The following is a 17394-nucleotide window of genomic DNA, read 5'->3' as shown; positions in this document are numbered from 1 at the left end:
TGACCATTAGGTCCAGTCATGACCGACTCTGGGGTTGCGATGCTCATCTCGCTTTATTGGCCGAGGGAGCCGGCGTACAGCTTCCGGGTCATGTGGCCAGCAGGACTAAGCCGCTTCTGGCGAACCAGAGCAGCGCACGGAAACGCCATTTACCTTCCCGCTGGAGCGGTAGCCATTTATCTACTTGCACTTTGAGGTGCTTTCGAACTGCTAGGTTGGCAGGAGCAGGGACCGAGCAATGGGAGCTCACCCCTCATTGTGGGGATTCAAACCGCCGACCTTCTAGGCTCTGTGGTTTAACCCACAGCGCCACCCGCGTCCCTCTCGCCTCCTGTAGCTTCTGGCAAATGGTGTTCTGAAGCATCAATGGAGGCAGAGCGGAGCCATTGTGGCGAGGAGACACTGATAGCCTTGTGCCCCCCTGACTTGGTCCAATCTTCTTTCAAAGCCACCCTGTTGGTAGCCATCCCTGCCATCTGTAGGAGTGAGGTCCATAGTTGAACTATGCGTTGCATGAAGGTCTTCCACTCTGGAGAACCATGGCTCCCTTTCAGCGAAACCTTGGAGCTGTATAGTTCTTACGAGTGCTGAAAGTTGTCAGGAGATCCAAATTCTCCTTGTACAGCTGCAATTCCCAGTGTTCCCTGGGAAGAGAGACTGAAGGTTAGACCACTCCGAGGATCAGGGGTTTGTCATGCAAACTTTGTTCCCAAGGCAGAATCAGGCGCAGGGCCAGATTTAGGTTTGATGAGGCCCTAAGCTACTGAAGGTAATGGGGCCCTTTCTATGTCCAGCTGCCCTTTGTCAACCACAAATTGCCGCTGTTTCTTTGTGTTGAATATATGCTATATGGTCATTTATGGACCTCATAGGTATCTCAAGCCACTTGCGCATGTTGCCATGCAACCAGTCCATGCAGAATGTAGGCACCCTTTATATAGAAATGAGCAAACCAGTGATATTTTAAGGAGCAGGCTACCAGGCAGGGCCCATGACTTACATCATACGAGCCTACACAACACAAAATACTGTTGCTGTATCTAGGTTTTATTTTATGTGTTTTGTATCTTTTATTTTGGAAATGTACATCCGGGTTTTTTTTCCCCTTTAAATTTTTTTGGGGGTCGGGCCAAGGCTGCGACCCTCAGCTATAGCTTGTTTAGGTAAAGGTAAAGGGACCCCTGACCATTAGGCCCAGTCACGGACAACTCTGGGGTTGTGGCGCTCATCTCGCTTTATTGGCCGAGGGAGTCGGCGTACAGCTTCCGGGTCATGTGGCCAGCATGACTAAGCCGCTTCTGGCAAACCAGAGCAGTGCACGGAAACGCCGTTTACCTTCCCGCCAGAGCAGTGCATATTTATCTACTTTGACGTGCTTTTGAACTGCTAGGTTGGCAGGAGCAGGGACCGAGCAACGGGAGCTCACCCTGTCATGGGGACTTGAACCACCAACCTACTGATCGGCAAGTCCTAGGCTCTGTGGTTTAACCCACAGCGCCACCCGCGTCCCTATAGCTTGTTTAGCTTATAGGTAAATCCGGCACTGATCAGGGGCACACCTTAAGGTTCCTGATCATTCATTGGCTGCTGAACCTCTAACTGACCAGCACCTGACAGCATGTATGATGGGAGGTGCCCACAGTTTTGATGAAATGGCATTGCCAGGCGAGATCTATGGGCTGGAGGGAGGAGGTCTGCCCGTCCCTCCCTTACCAACACTTGCTTCATCAGAGCAGTTTACAACAATTGCACATTAGACTGCAAAAACCATGCAGAAATGTTAAAATCAGATGGAACGGTGCCGCCTTCACTGTCTGCACAAGCCTGGCAGAACAGGGAAGTTTCCAGCAGGCGTTTACTGTATGGGGCCCAAATCTGGACGGGGAACCACTGCTCCAGTCTTGAGTCTGTCCAGTCTAAATTTCTAAGGCAGATTCTCGGTGTCCCCCCCTGTGTTCCCAACGCAGCATTAAGACTCGAGGCCTGCCTTCCATCTGTGGAAACTCGGACTTGGCAGAGAACATTCAACTATTGGCTTCGTCTTAATCTGAATCCACCTGGTCTACTGCCTTTAGTAATGCAAGACTCTCACAAAAGCAAGTGGTTCAAAACCGTGCATCAAAAACTCCTTACATGCGGTCTGCACTCACAGTCCCTATTATCAATGGGCCTCATCAAAGCAAAGAGTCTAATAGGCCAGCGCCTGAAAGACATCGAACGACAAAACAACCTGACCATCTTAAAGAAACTGTGCCCATGGTATACCTACTTTCCCCCTTCTCATTTTGACTCTCCAGCTTCATACTTGTCTAAACTAACCATCCCGAAATACAGACGTGCCTTTACATTGGCTAGATGGGATGTTCTTCCCTCTGCTGTACTCGAAGGTCGTTACCAAAAGACTCCATTTGAAAAACGACTCTGCCCATGTGGAGATGGTAACACGGAAACAGTGTCTCACGTCCTTCTTTCTTGCCCCCTCTACAAAGACCTAAGGAATGAGATTATTACTCCACTCATTCTCTCCAACCCCGGCCGTTCATCAGACATTACACTGTATTTTCTATTATCTGATACGGAAAGTCAGATAACAGAGAAGGTCGCGAGGTACATCGAGAGAGCTGCGAAATTGAGGGCCACCATCTGAGTGACAGACTTGTTCATCCGACGGACCATCTTTTGCCTGTTCTTTTCCTCCTTTTATCTCTATTTTTACTTTTAACTCTTGTACAGCTGTGGCCTGTTGGCTTTGCTAATAAAGTTTTGTTGTTTTGTTGTTTAAAAGGTTGAAAAGGGAGTTCCACAGGACTGGGTTGCTTGTTGCTGTTGAATGAGCCTTGCCAATTCAGGGAATAATAATAATAATAATAATAATAATAATAATAATAATAATTATTATTTATATCCCGCCCTCCCCAGCCAAAGCCGGGCTCAGAGCAGCTAACAGTAAAACGATAAAACATTCTTAAATCATTTCATTATAAAATTAATTCCAATCAAATTGATGGCAACCATTGGGCTAGAGTTCTGTGAGGATTGCCAAAGGAGGGAGTCAGGCTGTGCCCTGGCCAAAGGCCTGGTGGAACAGCTCCGTCTTGCCGGCCCTGCGGAAAGATGTCAAGTCCCGCAGGGCCCTAGTCTCTTGTGGCAGAGCGTTCCACCAGATCGGGGCCACAGCCGAAAAGGCCCTGGCTCTTGAGGTTGAGGAATGACCGTCGATGCTGCCCGCAGGTGATCTCGGTGATCTCCCTACTGGACCCACCCTCCTCGCACAATTTGCAGGAGGAGGAGGAGCTTGAATATGTGAAAAGAAAAGGGATGCTCGCTTTTCTAGGGATGGGTGGCAACCCTACCTTGAGGTGCCCCTGGGCCTAAATTGATCAGGGCTTTGTAAATTAATATTAATACTAATGGGGGGGGCAGATAAACACCAGAACAGAGGCTGAGCGGAAGTGGACTGGCCTGTTCTTGACATGAAGGGAGAAGCAGGATAGGTGTCACAATTGCAGGAGAGGGAGATCATAGAATCCTAGAGTTGGAAGAGACCACAAGGGCCATCGAGTCCAACCCCCTGCCAAGCAGGAAACACCATCAGAGCACTCCTGACATATGGTTGTCAAGCCTCTGCTTAAAGACCTCCAAAGAAGGAGACTCCACCACACTCCTTGGCAGCAAATTCCACTGTCAAACAGCTCTTACTGTCAGGAAGTTCTTCCGAATGTTTAGGTGGAATCTTCTTTCTTGTAGTTTGGATCCATTGCTCCGTGTCCGCTTCTCTGGAGCAGCAGAAAACAACCTTTCTCCCTCCTCTATGTGACATCCTTTTATATATTTGAACATGGCTATCATATCACCCCTTAACCTCCTCTTCTCCAGGCTAAACATGCCCAGCTCCCTTAGCTGTTCCTCATAAGGCATCGTTTCCAGGCCTTTGACCATTTTGGTTGCCCTCCTCTGGACACGTTCCAGTTTGTCAGTGTCCTTCTTGAACTGTGGTGCCCAGAACTGGACACAGTACTCCAGGTGAGGTCTGACCAGAGCAGAATACAGTGGCACTATTACTTCCCTTGATCTAGATGCTATACTCCTATTGATGCAGCCCAGAATTGCATTGATACTCTGCCAACTCATCTCTAACCATCTCTCGCTCCTTTTTCTTTCTGCAGGCCTTCTGTATACTGGGTAGATAAGATACCTAAGGCGCAGCCTAGAATAACAGTTCCAGGCAAGTTAAGAAAATAAAAGAATTGAACTGTTTTCTTTAACATGTGGTCTTGCGCATGCTTTATCCTAACACATGAATTTTTCTTTTCTTTTTTTCTTTCCAAAAATTTTATTGGTTTCCCAATGTTATAAACAAACACACAAGACAAACAAACATAAAAAACATAAATCATAGCCTTATTGAAAATTACAGTTATTAACTTTGTTAAGTGGCTTCCTCGCTTCCCCTTGGTTGAATTTTATTGCATGTCCTTTTAACGGTTTTCCAAATCCCAATTTTTATGAAATTTAACTTAAACATTAACATCCTTAAATCTTCACCTTATATAATTAAACATATCAATTCATCACTTAACATAAATAAAATCCTAAGCCCATTAAGTATCTGCAAGCTATTTCCGGTTCTAGCACATGAATTTTTCTGTATGCTTTTCTTGGTTGAAGAACTGCATTGCAAAATTCACAAAAGTGCAAATTTTGGAAGGAGGGCTGTGTTTGCCTGTTGTTTTGGAAAAGGGGTGAATTAGAGAGGCCTGCCCTTAAATGAAAATGGAATCAAATTTCTCTCCCACCCCCCTAATGTCAAACTAGGGGAGAATATGATGTTCTTGGCGCAGATGGGCTAATCTGATCACATTCTGGCAAGGCTATATCAATGTTCACATCTATTTACCTTTCTTCCTCCACCTGTTCTTTTGCAGTCTTAACTCCCCGGCAGGAAGTCCTGTCTCGATCCAAAAAGGTCAATTCAGACTACAGCGGGGACAGGTACGGAGAGAATGTAACCAGACCAAAAAATCACCCCCCCCAAAAAAAAACACATACTGGGTGAGTGGGGTTTTTATTGGGGAGGGGGGAGAATAACAGCTGTAAACAGAAAATACATAGATGTATTTTGGCTGAAACTTTTTTTTTTTTGCCCATTCCATCTCATTTACCTCTGGGTGATTTACAGGCCCGTTAAAATTCATGCCAATGTTTTGGACAATGAAATCAATTATAATTAATAAAAAGGATAAACGGTAATAGAGTTAAGTAACCCTCAAACCCAGCATAGACACAGTAGCTAAAATGCATTTGTAGAGGTTGGTGGAACAATCAAGGAGCAACTGAAAAATATTCCCACTGTAATTTTAAAAAGCCCGGGAGAAGGAAACATCTGCCTAAAAGATTATGGAGTGGGCATCAGGCAAGCCTATATGGGGAGGGTATTGCATAATCAAGGGGCCACCACCAAGAAACACCTGCAGGTCACCAAGTTTTGGGTGTGACAACTTTGTTCTGTTCAGGGGACAAATTTAAGACTAGTTTCTGTGTAGCAGAATCAGAGTCGGACAGTTAGGTTTTTCGCCTTAATTTCCTCTGGAACAACAGCCACATTGAGGGGACAAATACTCTTCATATCTCCACACAAAAAAATCTAGTGCTCAAGGACGAGTATTCAGGAACATAGCAAATACGTTTACTTTGCTTAGCAGAACTTAAGCATTACAGAAAGTAATACAAATGAATAAACATTAGAAAATACTAGCATTACAAATGTAAAATGCTGATTATTCTGATGCAGAGCTGAGAAACCCTGGTTAGATCATGCATAGGCAAACTGGGCCCTCCAGATGTTTTGGGGCTACAACTCCCATCATCCGCAGCTGGTACGCTTGTCCAAGCAAAAGGTGCTGAAAAAGAGTGCAATGAAGGCATCTGGCTGATGTCAATAGGCAGGGAGTTCCAAAGGTGTCACACCAAAAGAGTGGCTTCTTTCTTACTTTTTATTTATTAAATGTATAGACTTCCCTTCATCCAAAGAGAGCAGTTTGCAAGATAACTGATGCAGGATGGGTATTATGTGGTACCTGTAACATGACCAGTTCTGAATACATAGGTAAAGGGACCCCTGACCATTAGGTCCAGTCATGGCCAACTCTGCGGCACACATCTCAATTTATTGGCCGAGAGTGCCTGCGTACAGCTTCCAGGTCAAGTGGCCAGCAGGACTAAGCCGCTTCTGGCGAACCAGAGCAGCGCATGTTAACACCGTTTACCTTCCCATCGGAGCGGTACCTATTTATCTACTTGCACTTTTGACGTGCTTTCAAACTGCTAGGTTGGCAGGAGCAGGGACCAAGCAATGGGCGCTCACCCCGTCGCCGCGGGGATTCGAACCGCCGACTTTCTGATCGGCAAGTCCTAGGCTCTGTGGTTTAACCCACAGTGCCACCCGCGTCCCTCTGAATACATAGGGCAAGGTAAACTAGTCCGTAGTTGGGGATTTGCCACAAAGTGCCACGAAGACTGCTTTAACTTGCCTTATGCTTCTTGACTTTTGCAGGTGTGGGTGGGTTTTTCTTCTTCTTCTTACTATATTGCTAAATTCCTAATATATTCTCCCCCTAATCCAGACCCACTGCTGCGTGGCCGGTAAAAGCTGCAGCCCTAAAGGTGAATGCGTCATCAAGGCTGATAGAACTGGCACAGCCCCGGCCTTACCGGTCTGCCTGGGAAATAAACCGTCCCCTATATCCATTGGTATGTATACCCCTGGCCGGCCTGCTACCTTAACTGTGATTCTAGCATTGCAAGGGGGGTTGGACTAGATGCTCCTTTGGGTCCCTTTCCAACTCTACAATTCTATTATTCCTGGCCATGGGGCAGCTGCTTCTGGCATACTTGGTTCAGTGGTACCGAAGCATTTATTTAGACAAACCACTTGAAAATTGGGGAGGCCTCCAAGGAGACCATTTAATAAAGCCCCTACCAACCTGGTCTTGGCGCTGTTGTATAATGAATTCTCCTTTCCTCCATATGGTATAAAAGCAAAGGTAAAGGGCCCCCTGACCATTAGGTCCAGTCGTGACCGACTCTGGGGTTGCGGCGCTCATCTCTCTTTACTGGCCGAGGGAGCCGGCGTACAGCTTCCGGGTCATGTGGCCAGCAGGACTAAGCCGCTTCTGGAGAACCAGAGCAGCGCACAGAAACACCGTTTACCTTCCCGCCGGAGCGGTACCTATTTATCTACTTGCACTTTGACGTGCTTTCGAACTGCTAGGTTGGCAGGAGCTGGGACCGAGCAACAGCTCACCCCGTCGCGGGGATTCGAACCGCCGACCTTCTGATCGGCAAGTCCTAGGCTCTGTGGTTTAACCCACAGCGCCACCTGCGTCCCCCATATGGTATAACTTATACTATAAACTGTCATCTGAAGACCTTCTTTGTGTGCCCTCACCATGGAAGGTGGCATCAAGGACAGTCCTTTTCAGTGGCAGCTCCCCACTTCATACATTTAAAAATAAACACCCCTCAATGGGAGCTCACCCCGTCGCGGGGATTTGAACTACCGACCTTCTGATCAGCAAGCCCTAGGCTCTGTGGTTTAACCCACAGCGCCACCCGCATCCCCAAAAATATGGTAAAGTACAGTAAGGTAAAGGGGCCCCTGACCAGTAGGTGCAGTCATGGCCGACTCTGGGGTTGCGGTGCTCATCTCGCTTTACTGGCTGAGGGAGTCGGCGTACAACTTCTGGGTCATGTGGCCAGCATGACGAAGCCGCTTCTGGCGAACCAGAGCAGCACACGGAAACGCCGTTTACCTTCCCACTGGAGCGGTACCTATTTATGGTAAAGGTAAAGGTACCCCTGCCCGTAGGGGCCAGGCTTGACAGACTCTAGGGTTGTGCGCCCATCTCACTCAAGAGGCCGGGGGCCAGCGGTGTCCGGAGACACTTCCGGGTCACGTGGCCAGCGTGACATCGCTGCTCTGGCGAGCCAGAGCCGCACACGGAACGCCGTTTACCTTCCCGCTGGTAAGTGGTCCCTATTTATCTACTTGCACTCGAAGGTGCTTTCCAACTGCTAGGTTGGCAGGCGCTGGGACCGAACACTGGGAGCGCACCCCGCCGCGGGGATTCGAACCGCCGACCTTTCGATCGGCAAGCCCTAGGCGCTGAGGCTTTTACCCACAGCGCCACCCGCGTCCCTACCCCTATTTATGGTAGGTGGCTTTAAATGGGGATTTGGCAAGTTTATGGAGCTGAGCTGGCTCTGCCTCCACAAGTTGAAATACCAGTTGCTAGAAACCGCAGGCTGGACACAGTGATAACAGGACGCTGGAATTGATGGGTCATTAGCCTGATCCAGCCAGCTCTTCCTTTCTCCTTTGTCTCTTGTCTCCAGGTGAGCAAAGGAGCACTGGCCGCTGTTCCCACGCAAAGGATAATTGCTCTAGCCATACCACGGACTGTGCCCTCCATTCCAAAGAGTAAGAGATACGTTTCCACCTTCTTGCTAACGATGACGATAGCTTGCTCTCCAGACAAGTCTAGCTGTGGCTCCTCTGGGATACGTAAGCGGGTGGGGAGGCTCTGCCACCCTGCCGCTCACTTAAACAATAAACCTTCCCATTTTTAGAAGATGAGGAACATGGGAATATTGCTGTACAAACACAGGTGCCTAAGTGCATTGGTAGCAGGGCTCCCACCGGCTTCTGAGATCCCCCTTCTGACAGCCGAGCGGTGCGGGAATGGCTGCCTGCACACCCCCTGCCCTGAGAGAAAAGCCGTCGGCAGTCGGATTGCAGATGCCAACTTGGAAGACTTTTGTTTCTGCTTGAGGGGGGGGGCATCTCCCACCTAACTTTTAAAACTACTTGCCTTGCATCTCACTCTCAGCTGTAAGGCACACACCTGAGTACAGTGCTACCTCGGGTTAAGTACTTAATTCGTTCCGGAGGTCCGTTCTTAACCTGAAACTGGGTTGTGGTGACAGGAGGAACGGAAAGGCGCATGCCTCCTCGACCGAGCCCGCTCGCCCACACGGAATCCCTGCTCACCTGTGGCGACCAGGCGAGGAATCAAATGCAAAGGATGCCTTTTTTATACAGTGGTACCTCGGGTTAAGTACTTAATTCGTTCCGGAGGTCCGTTCTTAACCTGAAACTGTTCTTAACCTGAAGCACCACTTTAGCTAATGGGGCCTCCCGCTGCCGCCGAAGCACAATTTCTGTTCTCATCCTGAAGCAAAGTTCTTAACCTGAAGCACTATTTCTGGGTTAGCGGAGTCTGTAACCTGAAGCGTCTGTATCCCGAGGTACCACTGGACTGCCTTCTGTTATTTTGCTGGGGGTTCAACTGCCTTCTTTGCCTCTGGGCCAGGAAGAAAAGCAACATCTGTCAACACCTGGCTGCTGAATTGATGTGCATCAGGCTGGGGGCAAGACAAGTGTTTTTAACAGACCCGAAGGTGGTCTGAGAGCTTTCGTGGTGCATATCTTTTATGCGGTCAAACACGTTTTCGAAAAACTTGGGGCGAAATCTGAAAAATTTGATTGCCTCCACACACTCATTCTGTCACCTAGCATTCACAAGTTTCTTCCTTTCCATATTAATTGCATGTATATGCCACCTTTATCTTCCAAGGATATCGATGATTTCTGAGGTATCCTGACATGAGACTTGTCGGCTAGTTTCGCCCTATAATGTGAATTCCCCTGCTCCCAGATTCAATGGTTGTGAGCGATTTTGCATCGCCTCTAGGTTTTAGACCTTCAAAACTTTTGGGGACAGGGCTGCTTGTGTCGAATTTTAGTCATTGTTGCTTCTCTTTTGGTTCACTCCTACAGAGCCACATAGAAAACTGATCCACCATCCTGCTGGAGCGGCAAAGTATGACGAGCTCTCCAAACCCAAAATCTACACGTTTGACAAACGCGACACACTCCAGGTTTCCAAGGCGGCTCTCCAATACGTTCCTTCTCCTCGCATTCTCGAAATTAGCCGCCCGGTGAGGATAAGAGGCAAAGTGGCTTGAGTTATGTAAATGCTACACTTCCTTGATTTCATATTAAAGGATCCCAGACCTCTCGGACCTGGAAAAGAAGCAATGATGTATTTCGTTTATTTGGTTGTGGGACTTTTCGTTTATTTGGTTGTGGCCTGCTGCATCTCTGGCCTGCAGGGAACAGGTTTCATCAAAGGATGAGCTGTTGTGGCTCTGAATTAATGCATCTTGTGACAGGAGAGCTGCTCCACTTGCCTTCCAATACCAGCTGTGAGATTTTATAGTGTCGTATCATTTTGCCTCGCTTGCCCCAGGTTTCCATACTCCTCTTGTTATTTGGCACTTCTGTTAGTGTCTGGCCATGTCTCTTGGGACCAGGCAGTGGGATTCAGGACAAAGCCCTCCTCGCCTGCACTTGTGTACACCTTGTGGTCAAGGTCTGGGGGGAACAAGCAGCAGCAGGGCCCTTCTAGGCTCCACCACAGTTCCATCATTTAAGTACACTGAGCCTCTTGGGCTTGCTGATCAGGTCAGTGGTTTGAATCCCCGCGACGGGGTGAGCTCCCGTTGCTCAGTCCCTGCTCCTGCCAACCTAGCAGTTCAAAAGCACGCCAGTACAAGTAGATAAATAGGTACTGCTGCGGAGGGAAGCTAAATGGCATTTCCATGGGCTCTGGTTTCCGTCACGGTGTCCTGTTATGCCAGAAGTGGTTTAGTCCTGCTGCCAACATGACCCAGAAAGCCGACTGTGGACAAACGCCAGCTCCCTCGGCCTGAAAGCGATGAGTGCCGCAACCCCATAGTTGCCTTTGACTGGATTTAACCATCCAGGGTCCTTTACCTTTTGCTTATAATATAATAACCTCATCAGGTCAGATCCTGGCTTTGATCTGTGCATCTCCCTAGATCTGCCTCCATGTCATAAGAACATGGGCAAGTATACGTGGGCAACTGAGAAAAATCTGAAGTCGGGCCCAGAACCTGTTTCAAAAGTGGCCACTGGACCTTGGAATCTAAATCCTTCATGTTGCATTACAAATCCTCCGATCGCTTCTCGTCTTGCCCAAAGTGAATCCAGCAAACCGTTTCCCACCCGATCAGATGTATTTTTGAGAATTTGGAAATCTGATTCACCCATTTCTCCTTGAGCCTCGTTTCTCTAGGCTAAATGTATCTGGTTCTTTAAGAAAGTCCCTTTGCTATGGTTTACTTCATAGAGGTGTTTTGCTGCTGTCCTCTCTCCTCTTGAGAGCTGTCTCTCGCTTGAGTCACAGCCGGATGGATTCCACTGCTAAGCATCGTGCTCGAGGTGTTGAGAAGCGATACACATCTATGTTTACTTATTATTTATTCTGTTTGCTTTGGGTTGTATCCAACTAAGTTATGCATGGGGTAAACTCACTGAAAATAATGCAATCTTTTAGCGGGAGATAATATTAACTTAGGGACGCGGGTGGCGCTGTGGGTTAAAGCCTCAGCGCCTAGGACTTGCCGATCGAAAGGTTGGCGGTTCGAATCCCCGCGGCGGGGTGCGCTCCCGTTGCTCGGTCCCAGCGCCTGCCAACCTAGCAGTTCGAAAGCACCCCCGGGTGCAAGTAGATAAATAGGGACCGCTTACCAGCGGGAAGGTAAACGGTGTTTCCGTGTGCTGCGCTGGCTCGCCAGATGCAGCTTGTCACGCTGGCCACGTGACCCGGAAGTGTCTGCGGACAGCGCTGGCCCCCGGCCTATAGAGTGAGATGGGCGCACAACCCTAGAGTCTGTCAAGACTGGCCCGTACGGGCAGGGGTACCTTTACCTTTACCTTAATATTAACTTACAGTTCAAACCTCTAATAATTTATCTTTTAGTAGTGGCCAGGCCCATAATAACCAAAGGTACTGGGTGAATTTGGAAGGTATTTTTCTTTGGCAAACCAGTATGAGAAAATTATGGTCACAAAACAGCACTTGTGGGGGGGGATTTAATTAACAAAATAAAATTGGCAAAAAGTTTGAAGCATAAAGACGCTTTTGCAACTGTCTGGAACAGCTTTGTTATGGGCATGGCTAAAAGTGAAGAGAGAGCTACCCACATAGTATAAAGCTTTTTGGTTAATATAACCTGTATAAACTTCTCATTGTCTGGGATAGGAACTTTCTGTGGTTTGGGGATGTTATTCTGGATGTGTTGTCTAAACTCCCATCTTCTGGGTTAGGGTGGGATACTTTATGTGTGTAGGATGTTGATAGATGTTGTGATCTAATTTTTAAAAGAAATTAACGGACCTAAGTTAGTGATGCTTATTATTTCTAATGGGTCTACTCAGAATGGGGCCAACACATGCTATAACCTTCATGTCTCCAGCATCTGGTTTTTGATGGTTCACATTTGACGTACAAAAGTCGTCACTGGATTTTACGTGCATGTTTCTTTCCAAGGGGACGCGGGTGGCGCTGTGGGTTAAACCACAGAGTCTAGGACTTGCCAATCAGAAGGTTGACAGTTCGAATCCCCGTGACGGGGTGAGCTCCCGTTGCTCAGTCCCTGCTCCTGCCAACCTAGCAGTTCGAAAGCACGTCAAAGTGCAAGTAGATACATAGGTACCACTCCGGCAGGAAGGTAAACGGCGTTTCCGTGCGCTGCTCTGGTTCGCCAGAAGCGGCTTAGTCCTGCTGGCCACATGACCTGGAAGCTGTACGCCAGCTCCCTCGGCCAGTAAAGCGAGATGAGCGCCGCAACCCCAGAGTCGTCCATGACTGGACCTAATGGTCAGGGGTCCCTTTACCTTTTTATCTTTCCAAGCTGTCAATATGCTTCCTGAATGATGGGGCTCAATGCCAAACGCAAGGGTATCTTGCAGACAAGGCACAGATATGAAGTGCTTCTGAGCATGTGTAAAGTACCATCTTCTCACTCACAAAAACGACCGTATCGGGTTCCAAATGACTTGGATGAGACAGAAGAGGTCTGAACTCCCATCTTTTTTTTTTAATGAAATGAGAACTGCCTATCACTGCCTCGGACACCTCTCTTATTTCTATTTCCACATTATTTGGCTTTGCCTCTCACCTTTTACTTTCCCCTCATCTCTTAGAACTCTAGCTCTCCTCATCATAATGGGTTCTATTCCAAGTTCTCCATCCATTTCAAAAGGTCTGCTCTGCATAGGACTAAAGTAAAGGTAAAGGGACCCCTGACCACTCGCTTTACTGGCCGAGGGAGCCGGCGTACAGCTTCCGGGTCATGTGGCCAGCAGGACTAAGCCGCTTCTGGCGAACCACAGCAGTGCACGGAAACACCGTTTACCTTCCCGCCAGAGCGGTACCTATTTATCTACTTGCACTTTGACGTGCTTTCGAACTGCTAAGTTGGCAAGAGCAGGGACCGAGCAACAGGAGCTCACCCCGTCGCGGGGATTTGAACTGCCGACCTTCTGATCGGCAAGTCCTAGGCTCTGTGGTTTAACCCACAGCGCCACCCGCACCCCTTGACTAGCATTTGATAAAACCCGATGTTCCAGGGTATAGACTGAAGGCACTGGAGGAAATTTTGCTAAAGCTAAACAGGACTGGAGTCTAGCAAGTCCACACAAGAGACCGATTACCTGCCCTCAGTTCCACGATGGAAGAATCTGTCTTTCTTCTCTGGTAGGAACTTGATCTTTATCTTCCATCTCTGGGCCAGTAACATCTGCGCAGCCGTGGTCGCATCCATAGTCTTTTCTGCTCCCTTGGGATTTCGGCACCTGAGTTCTGTATCATGTAAAGAAGTATTTTTTATCTCTCGGTCCCTTCGAAAAGCCACGCCTGTGGTCCAATCCACCGATCAATCAATCAGTCTTTATTACGGTCCAGAGACCCAACAAATTGTTACAAAGCAATGCACAATCCATACAGCCCTATCTCCAGGTTAAACAAGCATTTTGCTCAAAAGATAGGGATCATTGGTTCTTGCAACCACTGATAAAAACTTTGCCATTGAAAGAGCCAGCTGTGGTTAAAAGGCCTTCATGGCATCCTGTGGTAGAGTCCCACAGGTGTATCAGCAAGAGCTGCACCTGTCAGCTTCTCTCAGTTTAATGGGTTAATCAGCAAGAGTCCAAATTGGACGGATTAGTTGCCAATTTGAAACCAGAAAGCCAATAATAATAATAATAATAATAATAATAATAATAATAATAGATACCCCAACCAGCTGGCTAGGTTTCCCCAGCCACTCTGGGCGGCTTTCAACAAACCACTAAAATACAATAACCTGTTTAACATTAAAAGCTTCCCTAAACAGGGCTGCCTTCAGATGTCTTCTAAAAGTCAGGTAGTTGTTTTTTTCTTTGACATCTGGAGGGGAGGGTGTTCCATAGGGTGGGTGCCACCACCGAGAAGGCCCTCTGCCTGGTTCCCTGTAACCTCACTTCTTGCAGGGAGGGAACCACCAGAAGACCCTCAGAGCTGGACCTCAGTGTCTGGGCAGAACAATGGGGGTGGAGACGCTTCTTCAGGTCTACTGGACCGAGGCCGTTTAGGGCTTTCAAGGTCAGCCCCAACACTTTGAATTGTGCTTGGAAAAATACTGGGAGCCAATGCAGATTTCTCAGGACCGGTGTTATGTGGTCCCGGCGGCCGCTCCCAGTCCCCAGTCTAGCTGCCACATTCTGGATTAGTTGCAGTTTCCGGGTCACCTTCAAAGGCAGCCCCACGGAGAGCGCATGGCAGTAGTCCAAGCGGGAGATAACCAGAGCATGCACCACTCTGGAAAGACAGTCTGCGGGCAGGGAGGGTCTCATCCTGTGTCCCAGATGGAGCTGCCCTGGACACAGAACTGACCTGTGCCTCCATGGACAGCTGTGAGTCCAAAATGACCCCCAGGCTGTGCACCTGGTCCTTCGGGGGCACAGTCGCCCCATTCAGGACCAGGGAGTCCCCCCCACCTGCCCGCTTAGTCCTGGTTAGAGTCTGTTCATTTTTTAGTCTGTTTTGGAGTGTTACCTCAGCCTCCCCACTTTTCCCTCACATTCCCATTTTCCCCCTCTCCGCCCCACGTTTTACATCAGTCCCCCCATATTTACCCATTTCTCCCCATATATACCTCTTCATTTCCCCTTCCACCCTCCCTCGCATTTTACCTCACTTTCCCCTCACATTCCCCCCTCCCCCTATTTTACCTCGGTCCTCCCCACATCCACTCCTTTGCTTCCCCTTTCACCCCACCTGGCATTTCACCTTAGCTTCCCCACTTTCTCCCCACATTTTACCTCAGTTCTCCCCATATTTAACCCTTCGCTTCCCTTTTCACCCCACCTCGCATTTCACCTCGGCCCCCCCACTTTTCCCTCTCATCCCCCCTCTCCCCCCCACGTCCACCCCCTTCATCCCTTTTCACCCCACCTCGCATTTCACCTCGGCCCCCCACTTTTCCCTCTCATCCCCCCTCTCCCCCCCACGTCCACCCCCTTCATCCCTTTTCACCCCACCTCGCATTTCACCTCGGCCCCCCCACTTCCCCCCCGCTCCCCCCATTTTACCTCGGTCCTCCCCATATTTAACCCTTCGCTTCCCTTTTCACCCCACCTCGCATTTCACCTCGGCTCCCCCACTTTTCCCTCTCATCCCACTCTCCCCCCCACGTCCACCCCCTTCATCCCTTTTCACCCCACCTCGCATTTCACCTCGGCCCCCCCACTTTCCCCTCTCATCCCCCCCTCTCCCCCCCACGTCCACCCCCTTCATCCCTTTTCACCCCACCTCGCATTTCACCTCGGCCCCCCCACTTCCCCCCCGCTCCCCCCATTTTACCTCGGTCCTCCCCATATTTAACCCTTCGCTTCCCTTTTCACCCCACCTCGCATTTCACCTCGGCCCCCCCACTTTTCCCTCTCATCCCACTCTCCCCCCCACGTCCACCCCCTTCATCCCTTTTCACCCCACCTCGCATTTCACCTCGGCCCCCCCACTTTCCCCTCTCATCCCCCCCTCTCCCCCCCACGTCCACCCCCTTCATCCCTTTTCACCCCACCTCGCATTTCACCTCGGCCCCCCCACTTTCCCCTCTCATCCCCCCTCTCCCCCCCCACGTCCACCCCCTTCATCCCTTTTCACCCCACCTCGCATTTCACCTCGGCCCCCCCACTTTTCCCTCTCATCCCTTTTCACCCCACCTCGCATTTCACCTCGGCCCCCCACTTTTCCCTCTCATCCCTTTTCACCCCACCTCGCATTTCACCTCGGCCCCCCACTTTTCCCTCTCATCCCCCCTCTCCCCCCCCACGTCCACCCCCTTCATCCCTTTTCACCCCACCTCGCATTTCACCTCGGCCCCCCACTTTTCCCTCTCATCCCTTTTCACCCCACCTCGCATTTCACCTCGGCCCCCCACTTTTCCCTCTCATCCCCCCTCTCCCCCCCCACGTCCACTCCCTTCATCCCTTTTCACCCCACCTCGCATTTCACCTCGGCCCCCCACTTTTCCCTCTCATCCCTTTTCACCCCACCTCGCATTTCACCTCGGCCCCCCACTTTTCCCTCTCATCCCCCCTCTCCCCCCCCACGTCCACCCCCTTCATCCCTTTTCACCCCACCTCGCATTTCACCTCGGCCCCCCACTTTTCCCTCTCATCCCCCCTCTCCCCCCCCACGTCCACCCCCTTCATCCCTTTTCACCCCACCTCGCATTTCACCTCGGCCCCCCACTTTTCCCTCTCATCCCTTTTCACCCCACCTCGCATTTCACCTCGGCCCCCCACTTTTCCCTCTCATCCCCCCTCTCCCCCCCCACGTCCACCCCCTTCATCCCTTTTCACCCCACCTCGCATTTCACCTCGGCCCCCCACTTTTCCCTCTCATCCCCCCTCTCCCCCCCCACGTCCACCCCCTTCATCCCTTTTCACCCCACCTCGCATTTCACCTCGGCCCCCCCACTTTCCCCTCTCATCCCCCCTCTCCCCCCCCCACGTCCACCCCCTTCATCCCTTTTCACCCCCCCTCGCATTTCACCTCGGCCCCCCACTTTTCCCTCTCATCCCACTCTCCCCCCCACGTCCACCCCCTTCATCCCTTTTCACCCCACCTCGCATTTCACCTCGGCCCCCCACTTTTCCCTCTCATCCCCCCTCTCCCCCCCACGTCCACCCCCTTCATCCCTTTTCACCCCACCTCGCATTTCACCTCGGCCCCCCACTTTTCCCTCTCATCCCCCCTCTCCCCCCCACGTCCACCCCCTTCATCCCTTTTCACCCCACCTCGCATTTCACCTCGGCCCCCCACTTTCCCCTCTCATCCCCCCTCTCCCCCCCACGTCCACCCCCTTCATCCCTTTTCACCCCACCTCGCATTTCACCTCGGCCCCCCCACTTCCCCCCCGCTCCCCCCATTTTACCTCGGTCCTCCCCATATTTAACCCTTCGCTTCCCTTTTCACCCCA

At 50.2% G+C, this 17394-nt stretch overlaps 1 protein-coding gene across 1 annotated transcript; it reads left to right on the top strand.

The window, feature by feature from the left end:
• Positions 1–4754: 4754 nt before the first annotated feature.
• THEG (theg spermatid protein) lies at positions 4755–10095 on the top strand. Its single transcript, XM_053372677.1, has 4 exons — positions 4755–4992; positions 6624–6750; positions 8395–8479; positions 9839–10095. The coding sequence occupies exons 1-4, from the start codon at positions 4880–4882 to the stop codon at positions 10024–10026; spliced, it is 513 nt and encodes a 170-aa protein (XP_053228652.1). The 5' UTR covers positions 4755–4879; the 3' UTR covers positions 10027–10095.
• The last annotated feature ends 7299 nt before the right edge of the window (positions 10096–17394 follow it).

Source organism: Podarcis raffonei, chromosome 18 (assembly GCF_027172205.1).
Source record: "Podarcis raffonei isolate rPodRaf1 chromosome 18, rPodRaf1.pri, whole genome shotgun sequence".
NCBI lineage: Eukaryota > Metazoa > Chordata > Lepidosauria > Squamata > Lacertidae > Podarcis > Podarcis raffonei.
Note: the sequence above shows the minus strand (reverse complement) of the source record. Positions and strands in the feature narration are given on the sequence as shown.